The 11,632-nt window shown below is 38.0% G+C and overlaps 1 protein-coding gene across 2 annotated transcripts; it reads left to right on the top strand.

Annotated features, from left to right (window-relative positions):
• The first annotated feature begins 4,458 nt into the window (after positions 1-4,458).
• Positions 4,459-11,555, top strand: LOC109103521 (transmembrane protease serine 5-like). Of its 2 annotated transcripts, none has more exons than XM_042771070.1 (13): positions 4,459-5,099; positions 6,731-6,872; positions 7,081-7,179; positions 7,278-7,391; positions 8,111-8,246; positions 8,729-8,842; positions 8,919-8,962; positions 9,054-9,216; positions 10,388-10,566; positions 10,662-10,760; positions 10,869-11,011; positions 11,102-11,254; positions 11,358-11,555. In XM_042771070.1, the coding sequence occupies exons 1-13, from the start codon at positions 4,803-4,805 to the stop codon at positions 11,364-11,366; spliced, it is 1,692 nt and encodes a 563-aa protein (XP_042627004.1). In that variant the 5' UTR covers positions 4,459-4,802; the 3' UTR covers positions 11,367-11,555. The 2 variants fall into 2 exon arrangements, with proteins under 2 accessions (XP_042627004.1, XP_042627003.1); XM_042771069.1 differs by having other exon boundaries at positions 10,382-10,566.
• The last annotated feature ends 77 nt before the right edge of the window (positions 11,556-11,632 follow it).

Below are 11,632 nucleotides of genomic sequence, written 5' to 3'. Positions count from 1 at the left end.
AAGGTATGGGTATGCTAATTAGACTAACTAGCTAGCTAGCTGGCTAACATCTACAAATAAACTACAAAATGCTGCCTTTATTTGTTGCCTTTGTTGTGGTTTTCAAACCAGTCCTACGAGCACTCCCAGCACTGCACATTTTTTGTGTCTCCCTTACCTATCACACCTGATTCAACTAATCAGCTCATTAGTAAAGACTGCAAGACCTGAAATGTGTGTTAGATATAGGGAGACATAAAAAAATGTGAGGTGCTAGGGGTGCTTGCAGGACTGGTTTGAAAACCACTGTGTTAGACTATTTTAGGCATTTCATATTGCTCATATTTCTCTTTGTTGTAATAAGTACTTGTCACTGTAGGCATAGTTGTGGGAGTAGCTCATGTCTGGGCTTTTTTTAATAAGTTATTTTAACAGATTCACTCATAAAATAACCACAACCAAAAACAAAAATAATTAAACTACAATTATACTTTATTAAATTATAAGTAGTATACTTCAAGTATATTTAGACTTTTTGTAAGTATAAGTCAAGTATACTTAAAATGTCATTTTAAGTATATTTCTGAGAAGTACATAAAGCCCCCATTTCTGAGAAGTACATAAAAAGTAAACTAAAAGCATACTTTCCTATTTTTTAGTTTAAAAGAAGTATACTAATAGCACACTTGAATAAACTTCTTTTTCGTAAGGGAAGGCGCTTCAATATCTACATTTATTTATCACAATTTATTTACTACGTATTTATGTTAATACTTATCAGTATTTATGTTATGTTATATTATAGTAAAGTTTTGAAAAGTCTGCATTTTCAGAATTTTTTTTGTGGGGGGCAGAAATCTAGAATCTCGCCTAGGGCACCAACAGAGCCTGGGCCAGCCCTGAGACAAAACCAATAAAACCCATTACAAATGAGACATTTGTTGCACCCAATGGGGACATAATTACTGATTATAATGACTTATACTGTGCTTTTATGCATTGTGTTTCGTGCTGTGTAAACATAAGGGAAGTCGTGGCCTAATGGTTAGAGAGTCGGACTTGTATTTCAAAAGGTAACGAGTTCAAGTCTCAGCCAGCAGGAATTGTGGGGGGAGTGAATGTACAGTGCTCTCTCCACCCTCAATACCAAGACTGAGGTGCCATTGAGCAAGACACCGAACCACCTACTGCTCTCCAGGTGCTGCAGCATAAATGGCAGCCCACTGCTCCGGGTGTGTGTTCATGGTGTGTGTGTGTTCACTGCTGTGTGTGTGCACTTTGGATGGGTTAAACGCAGAGCACGAATTCTGAGTATGGGTCACCATACTTGGCTGTATGTCATGTCACATTTAAAACCATGTCTGCATTTGTGATCGGAGAAACGACAAACAACAAGTGCTGCTCTACACTGCTTAAAACTCGTGTTTGAATCATCAGTGGCAAATTCTTTAAATATAAAAAAATTTACTTACAGGCTGTGAGTCAGACGCGCCAGAATGTCCTTGCAAAGTTGGACCTTCCCCACTTTATAGAACAGCCTTTGAGCACAGACCCATTGTAGGGTACTCTGCAGGTTCAAGAAACAGTCATCCATAAAATGCGCCACACAATGTCACACACTGGGGGCTTGAGTGAGGAACGGCCGGTGGACTTGAGAACGGCGCGGCCAGCGGATTCGATGAAGGAGCGGCCGGCGGGCTTGCAGAAACCACATTTGATGACCCCAGGCTGGACTCCACTTTGTCCAAGGTGGAAGCTGATCCACAGCGCGAAGTTGATGTATTTCCTCAGTGACCAGCATGGATCAGCTCTAGGCATGATGAAGCGGATATCGTCCTCTTTTGGAAGGCCAAACAAAGTAGTTTCGCTTTCACAACGAAACACACAGCACCTCAACAACATGGCGGCAGCAGCAACAGCAAGAATAAAAGTTACATCTATCTTTCTTTGCATGAACATTTGGGAGTGACGTAGACATGTGGGGGTGTGTTTAAATTAGGTGTTTTAGGAGGGCGTGGATAAGTCTTAACTTTCATAAGGAATATCTTTTTGGATTTGAGACTTTAGTCTTTGCAACTTTACAGATCTTCTTTATGCACCAAGAGCTTGTAACACTCCAAAGAGAAAGGAAAATTTTAAATAGCGTCATATGACCCCTTTAAGTATCTGATATTAAAACTACTTCAGTATCAAAAGTACAGGTAAATTTTATAAATAATGGCACAGATGATTGTATCGATGACAACCTAACTGAGAGTCTGGATATGTAGTATGTGCTATATGGATACATGTACACACACATGTTTGAAACAGCTTGAGTAAATTAATAACAATTTTCAGGGTGAACTGTCCCTTTAATTCAAGAACCGCTCTGAACTATTCAGTGAGAGTGTCTGTTAGATTAAATTTTTGGTGACTATCTATAGCCTTTATAGGCCTTTATCAATCATTAATTGGAAACAGGTGAACCAACCCCTCTGGTGTGTAGCACAGAATTCTGGGAGAATGAACAAACAGACACAGATCCAGTGTACTACCATAACATTCTAAACTTCATTAAGTAAGATGGGTCATATTTATACCACAGATTCATAAAATAGCATACACAATGTCCTGGATATCCAGTCAAAGGACTCAGATATGTAAGATGTGCATGTAAGCTTATGTGGGTGTGGGTATGGGTGTGTTCTGATGTGTGTGCGCTTGGTTATCAGTGTGGCCAAGGTTGAGTTCTTGTTTTGTCTAGGTGTGTCTGTGATGTGTGCATAACAAAAGAATATTACAGAAGGGCAGTCAAAAGTGAAGCCTTAGAAATATTAACAGTGTTCTATTACAAATACATTTTGATCCACAATACAACAAAACATTACATACACAACATACTATGTAGATGTGCCTCATTTATAAAATGTTTCATATGAACCATCTTAAATTTGTTCTAAAATCATTTCTCAAAAGTGCATAAGTACGATTCAGAGAAAAGCTCCACATCCTCGCGCCGTAGATACAGCAGAGGGAGGGATGGGTGGGAACTTGGGAGGAGGAGCCTGACAGAGCCAGAGGGATGGAGGGATGAGGCGCAGCTGGAGGACTGGAGTCCCGAGGCGACGGATGGTCGACAACAGTCCAAGGTGGAGCTGGAAGGACGGGGGAGCCCGCCAGAGCCAGTGGACTGCCGGGCCATGGCAGAGGGGGGAACTAGGGGCCATGGTGGAGCCATTAGGTCGACGGGCCAAGGCAGAATCTGAGGCTGGAGTCGGAGGCAAGGGATTCTCCAGCCACGCTGACAATGAAGAATGGCAGACCCGCAGTGCTCTTACTGAACAGATGGTGGGCTGAGGGTGAGCAGAGGGTCTGGCAGACAGTTCAGGGCAGACTCGTAAGTCTGAGAAAAGTGGGAGGAGAATCTGCCTCCCAGTCTATTAGGTCCTCTTCTAAGTCCAGCAGTCCCAGATACACAGTAAGCTCACCCTCAGCCATGGTGCAGTGGGCGTAGCTCCTCTCTGCGCTCTCGCTGTCCACGTTTTTTTCCCTGGTAGTGGACTTTGTAGCCGGTTCTTGCACCTGGTCTGACATCAGTAGCAGCTCCGGCTCTGCAGCGATCCTCAGCTTTGTCGCCCCATATGGCGATGGCTCTTCGGTTGCGGTGGGCTTGGGCTTTCCGTCATCGGTGGACTCTAGCTTTGGCTCCACGCAGCAAGGCGATGGTGGGCTGGGCTCTGGGTCGGGCTGTGCTCTGGGCCGGATGCTCTCCAGACACTGGATGATCGCCTCCCTGCAGCTCAGTCCAGTGGTGTCTGGGAGGTCAACGGGGTAATGGTAATTTGCCCCGATCCAGAACAGTGAGTTCTCAACCGCATACTCCAAGATGGCAAGGTCCTTATGGGCTAGGGCTATGAAATTGGCAGCTAGGGCATCCATGGGGAAAACGGGAAAAAAAATGCTGAATAAAACATGGAAAACAAATGGAGGGGAATACGCAATATACTTTCTTTTTGTAGGTCGGGTCTTCTGTCAGGAACTTTTTTGGAGAAACAGACACAGAGACATGGATTAAAGTGACAGGCTTTAATGCAATCCAGAACAGGAGTAATGCACACTAGGAATGGCTGAAGACACACATACATAACATAGTAGACCCTTTGAAGACAGAACACACAGACTGGGACTTAAATACATGGGGTAACGAGGGTAATTATAAGACACACCTGGATGAAGTGAACACAATCAAGCATGGGAGAAACTGGGTCATGGAGCACATGGGGAGCGAAAACACATCAAAACATGTTTTACAAAATAATTAAGGCATTTAAAAAAAAAAGAAAAGATTTTGTGGAAAACACAGTGATCAAAATTAGAGAGCAGCAACCACTAGCATGAAAGAAGATTACTTTTTAGTAATTTAAAGCGTTATAATTTTCAAAATAGTAAATTTGTGGTATATCATGCTAAAAAAATATATATATATATATAAATAATGTAATTTTGAAATAAGCATATTTGTGTGTAAGATGTAATATAGATAAAAACATTTGTAGTTTTATCATATTAAACCATGTGTATTCAGCAATTTAACATGGATGGGCAGAAGGTCAAATCTGTAGAGCAATAATGGGATTTTTCTAATCAGCTCTCGCTGAAACATTTAACACCATACAAAAAGAAATACTGAAATTCTGTAGCACATTTGCTCTCCATCTGTCTGCTTAGAAATTCTTATATCCTGATATGAGACTTTTCAACATATTGTAATTACAACCCTTTCCCAGAAGCTGTGAACTGTCAGGTAAGCTCCATGACACACCTCTGCTGGCACAGGTAAAATGGTGCTAATCAGTCTGTATCCTATCAGTAACAGGTGGATATCTCTGGCCTTACAAAGGGCTGGTTCAGGCAGTCAGGATAGGCCCCATGACCCCCTTGGTAAAACAACGGGTTCATTCTTTGCTCCACTGCTGACCTCATTGTCTCTTTGTGGAGTGAAAATCCAGAGTTGCATTCTGTTTAGTGGTCAGACAGCTGCTGGTGTGCAGCATCTCTGCTGTAATGGAGGTGAGTGGATGAGAAAGCAGTCCGCAGCTCCCACCAGGAAACACCTGGATCCAAACAACCAAAACATGGTGAGTTACTCCCAGCATGTTCGAATACAGTAACATATCTAATAATATGCTTTTTTCAGCAGTATGTGCTATATTTTGCAAGACTGAGATAATGTCTGTGTTATATTTTCAGTCTATATGAGTATTTTCTGCTAGAATGATTCTTTTTGTGGGTGAGTCTTCCTAAAATGTGTTTTCAAACAACATGTTTGTAACATGTAGAAATAAGTGTTAAAAATATATCTATTCTATTGTTTACAGGATAATTTCAGATATTTAGTGACAATTAGTTAATTCAGTTTAATTTAGTTTATTATTTGATTGTTTATCAGGGGAAATTATTGTATAAATATTTAATAAATAAATAAAGGAAGTAGTATTTCTAAAGCCAACTTATCACATTAATTATCATCACATTGCTTAAGTTCTTTTTTTATATATACGTTACCTGAAATAGCAATAACTTTATAATACTACTGCATAGAAGATCACTAGAGTAACATTTATCAGTGTTTATAAAGTCCTTGATAGCTCATAATTAAAACGGTGTGCTATTTTCTGAAATAGTGTATGTAATAGGTTTATTCAAATACAATTTTTTAAACTATTTAAACTAAAAAATCTTTCACATGACCTACAACATCCTATGATTTGTCACAAATATATATATCCATAATTAAAAAAACAAATGGAGACAAAAGATGTATTGCATTTTTTTTTATTTGCCGTACAAATTTTGACAAAATCAGTATGTTCATTTGTATTTAAACTCAGCACAAGTAGGAACATTATTGTGAATGCAAAAGTCAATATTTGTTAACTTACTGACACTATACATTAAACTAGATCTCTTTTATCACGGCTTATTGTATGAATGAAAGAAATAAAGACACTTCATTGTCCCCATAGGGACTCAAGGTGCATTTACATTGATATTTACATTTATAATAATAATAAAACAGTAAGCACAAAAAATACAACAACACACACACACACACACACACACACACACACACACACACACACACACACACACACACACACACACACACACACACACAAACATGTTAAATTATGGTTTAACATTTTAATTGAGGTAGGTATAAAAGATTTTAACAACTGAGCCTTCACACTGGTACTCTATAATATCTTCCAGAGGGAAACAATTATACTCTGTATGCAAAATGTGCAGTGATTCAGCTAAAACTTTATATGCTTCCCTCACAACCGATTGTTCATATAACAACTCTAGGTGATATTCTCTTGTGATATTCTCTTTTCCCTATAGTCATATTGCAATTTGTACTGAATGCTCAAGCTTAATACTATAAGGTTACCAAACCATGCCGTGATGGAGTGCAATGTCTGAGCTGGGGTCAAAATAATCTCCTCAGTGTTTTTTGTATTCAAAATAAAGTGGTTTAGATCACACCATTCTATAAACCTTGATATCTCTGAAAAACAGACTGACAGATCAATGTTCATACAGAAGGATCAAAACAGCAGTGTTGTCTAAGAATTTCACTATGAAGTTATTAGGGTTATTATTACCACTTGAACACTCATTAGTATACAATGTGAACAGAATAGGACAAATTATTTTGATATACATTATGCAACTCAGATTGATCATATCAGTGGTTCTATTACAGAGTCTTAGGAGAGATGCTGTGGCAGTGATTGAGAATCCTGTGGTCAGACAGTCTTTCCATCCAGAGCATCTGCAGGTGGACAGGATTGAGACGGGACAGAATAATCCTACCTGGATCAGAGAGCTACAGTTTCTCCATCCAGGCAAGTCAGTTAATTTTGTTTCTATTTTATACAGTGTTACAGTATATTATATAATATTATATTATATTAAATATAGATTGTTTCAGTATTATACTTTGTTATTATTTATTCTTTCTAAGTGCCGTATTTATTCTTTCTTTACTTTTTATTTATTTTTATTTTATATATATATATATATTTGTTGAACAACTACTATTATGTATTAAAGTGTCTGGCAAAGTGTCGGCCCATAAACTGGTGAGAGTGTTTGCAGCTCTGTGTGTACTCTGTCTGCTGGGAGGTGTTGTCATTGGAGTTTGGTTCATAGGTAAGAAGTTTTAGTGAAATTCGTGCACTTGTAATGCATACACACAGTAGCACTCAAATGAAATATTTCTGCATTTAACATCTTTAATGTTTTTCCAGTGAAAATTCTCTTAAGGCCAAACTCAGCTCAGAGCCCTGTGAGTTTAGGAGACACCAAAGACACATCCTTCTGCAATGTAACCGAGGACACCTCTGTGACGGATGCCAGGAAAGGTAATAAAGGTCCCTCTATTTGCACATTTTGCAAAAACAACAGTGACCCAGCAGGTAAACAGCACAGTGTACATTCATCCAAACTCACTGACACTGTAAACAACGTGACATAAACAATGACCAGCGAAAGCTGTAACAAACACATTAACAAGAGAAGCAAACTAAAGGGAGAGGAAGTAAAAATTAAGTGGACTATGCAGCTGGCATTGTAACTTATTAAAACCAAGCAACTCTATAACATTAGTATACTATCTTGAGTAAATTGTTGAGTAGTGTGACAATAGTTCAATTATTTTCAACGTAGTACCGCAATAGTGTAACTTTTACAGCAGCTTTTCGAATACATACTGCTGTTTTTAATGTCTGAGCAAATGGGAAAATCAAACACATGCACCTAAACAGTCATTTCTCTCATACTGAGCAATGGAAAGTTTAAACCTAGTGAACTGGTTTATCTTAAATGGTTACTTGTGTAGCGAGCATTGGAAAGTCTGATTAATTCTTGTGAATCTGTTCATTTGGATGGTTCATGTAAATGAACAGATTAAAAATTAAGCCATCCTAGATTGATTTGTGCCTGCAATTTCAGCACGTCAGCAAATACTTTGATTTGTAATATATCCTCTAAACAAATTCAGTTAAAATATCATATCCCCTAACAGCAGCCCTGTGCTATAGTATGTCGTTTTAGGAGGGATTTTGACTGAATGGGGGCTTAGTGTTTTACAGGATCAGTGCTGAGAACTCTCTTCTGGAAATCCAGCTGGAGAAGCAACAGACGTGGCTGCCTGTATGTTATGAGAGGTGGAACTCCTCTCTGGGAACGCTTGTATGTCGACAGCTGGGCTATCTGAGGTGAGCATGCTGACAGCTGAATCACACACACACACTTGCTGCTCTCAGCACCTTTCACTTGACTACCAGCTGTGGTTGTTTTCTGTAGGTCAACCATTCATAGGGTGACAGCAGCATTGAAATGTACTTTGAAGTCATGTTCCCTTCTAATTCAGAACATGACGTGTGCAGCATACAGACATTTCAAGGGATATTAAAGGGATAGTCCACTCCCAAATAAAAATTGTCATTTACTCTCCTTCGTGTAACTTCAAACTTGTAAGACTTCTACTCTTGAGATTAGTTTCCAAAAACAGTTTTTTTCCTAAAATGAAAGTGAAAAGTGCTGTCAAGCTCCAGAAAGGATGAAAAAGCACAATGAAAGAGTCATAAAGTAATGCATGATCTAATGGCTGAGTTGAATTGAATGAAAAGTTTCATTTTTAAAAAGTACATTTTTAGATGAACTATAGCAAGTGTTGTCAAATAATCTCTCCTTTCAGACTGTCAAAGCACAAAGGGGTGAATCTGACTGATATTGGGCCGAACTACACAGACGGATTTGTCCAAATCACCTCAGAACACCAAAGCAATTTTGAGAGTTTATGGCAGTTCAGGTAGTTGAGAAAAATACAAATTATGAATTTCCAGAACAATTGTCACACTTTTTTTTTGTATTGGTTTTTTTTGCAGGGGCAGCTGTAGTACAGGAAAGGTGATAGCACTGAAATGTTTTGGTGCGTCCTAATATATTACTCTGAAATAATACATACTATCCATATACACTGTCTATCTGCGGCTGAGTGTTTATTATTTGCTTCATTGTAGAGTGTGGTACCAGAGCAAAGTTACCTAGGATTGTTGGAGGAGTGGAAGCCACTCTTGGCAGATGGCCCTGGCAAGTGAGTCTCTACTACAGTAACCGCCACATCTGTGGAGGATCCGTCATCACCAACCAATGGATAGTTACAGCTGCTCACTGTGTCCACAAGTAAGATTCTTCATTTACAATAACTATGACTTAGAAACCCAAAGAAAAACAAAATAAGAGACGGATTATAATATTGGGGTTAATTATGGTTTAAAGGAATAGTTCACCCAAATAATAAAAATTTGCTGAAAATATACTCACCCATCCAAGATGTAGAAGAGTTTTGAGGAAATTTAGCATTATATTACTTGCTCACCAATGTATCCTCTGCAGTCAATGGGTGCCGTCAGAATGAGAGTCCAAACAGCTAAAAAAAAGCACCACGATAATTCACAAGTAATCCACATGACTCCAGTCCAGCAATTAATGTCTAACATCAATTAAAGTGAAAATCTGCATGTTTGCAAGAAACAAATAAAGGAGTTTGAACTTTAAACTGCCACTTCCAGACAAAATACGAGTCCATAATCTATAAATCCATCCCCTGTTGTCCTCTCACATCATAACAAATTTGTTTAGTACTGCTTTGGACTGTTTTCACTTGTTAATGCTGCTTGATTTGTACATTTTTCTCCTGATTCAGATTAAATGATTTTTTCATTGGAGGAAGCAATATTATGAATAGAGGACTCGTATTTTAGTCTGAAGAAATTGAAATAATAATAATAATGATAATAATGATAATAATAATAATAATAATAATAATAATAATAATAATAATAATAGACATCTTTATGTTTTGATTATTAAAAACATGCAGCTTTTCACTTCACAAGACATTAATTGATGGATTGGAGTCATGTGAATTATTGGATGATTGTGATGTTTTTATCAGCTGTTTGGACTCTCATTCTGACGGCACCCATTCACTGCAGCTAAATTTCCCCAAAATGTTCCAAAGAAGAAACAAACTCATCTACATCTTGGATGGCCTGAGGGTGAGTACATTTTCAGCAAATTTTCGTTTTTGGGTAAACCAAACCATTAACCCAAAAATAAAAGGACATTTTTTTAGACACACCCACCCTAACTAAATAGGAATTTGTTAACAATAGTGTTGGAATGTGGTGGAGTAAATACAAAAGATACAGGATTAACCAGATGACAGGCACTGTAACGTGAAACATAATGCCATTAAAGTTTCAGTTTCACATTGGGTTCTGCAAAGGAATTTATTATAAGCCAATTAAGTGTGCATATCATCTGATTTGCTTGCTTATTGAAGCTACAGGCTACCTCAAGTGTCCAGTTGGGTGGTTTATGCTGGTATTGTTACCAGCAATTCGGCTAAACTGGCTCAATACCAAGGCTTAGCTGTGGAGAGGATCATCTACAACAAGAATTACAACCACAGGACTCATGACAATGATATCGCTTTGGTGAAATTAAGAACTCTTTTGAATTTCTCAGGTGACCAATATTCAGTAAATATGTCACTGCGTATGCTGTGTATTTCATAATATCTACTAGTTATTTCAGGGTTTAAACATTCTTTACACACCCAGACACCATCAGACCTGTGTGTCTACCTAAGTATGATTATGATCTACCAGGAGGAACCCAGTGCTGGATCTCTGGTTGGGGATATACACAGCCAGATGATGGTACCATTTTTCAACAAATGCATGTATATTAAAATAAAAACATACTATTTAAATTCTTTTTATGATTTAGACATTGTATTGTATGTAAATTATCCAATCTTTTTTGAGTTCATATACCAGAGGTTCTCAAAGAGGCACCTGTACCTTTAATAAGCACAAAGAAATGCAATAGCTCTTGCATGTACAATGGAGAGATCACCCCTCGAATGCTCTGTGCTGGATATACAGAAGGAAAAGTAGATGCATGTCAGGTGAGCTTCATTCTCAAGATGTTTTTCAAATTTATATTAGATTTATCAAAGAAATTTTTGAGATGTAGTAATGACTCCACATTGTCTTAGGGGGACAGTGGAGGTCCTCTGGTTTGCCAGGATGAGAATGTCTGGAGGCTGGTTGGTGTTGTTAGCTGGGGAACAGGCTGTGCTGAGCCAAACCATCCAGGAGTTTATACCAAAGTGGCTGAGTTTTTAGGGTGGATATATGAGATTATAGAGGTAAGTAAATGAAGAGACAGGCATCAGTGACCCTTGAAATATAAACTTAAGCTGTTAATTGATATAGCTACTTTGTGCTCTTACATATTGATTCCTGTCCTAGAGCTACTAAAGACACGTTTGATCGTAGAAGAGAAGAGAAGAATATCCTGACCATTTTTTTAAATTGTGGCCTTTTATTTTATTTATTATATTTTATTATGTAATGCCTAAACATTTACAAATAAATGTAATGATTACATTTAGATGTTTGTACATGTTTGCTCTATGGTGTGTTACTTTGTGGGTTTTAAAATAAATGTTTAACAAAAATGTGAGCTGTTCTGTTTATTTTCATTAAAAAAAAAAAAATCCCACAGACACTGCATCCTAAAAAAG

Source organism: Cyprinus carpio, chromosome A15, assembly GCF_018340385.1.
Source record: "Cyprinus carpio isolate SPL01 chromosome A15, ASM1834038v1, whole genome shotgun sequence".
Classification (NCBI taxonomy): Eukaryota; Metazoa; Chordata; class Actinopteri; order Cypriniformes; family Cyprinidae; genus Cyprinus; species Cyprinus carpio.
The sequence above is the reverse complement of the archived record's forward strand: the minus strand, read 5'-3'. Positions and strand labels throughout refer to the sequence as shown.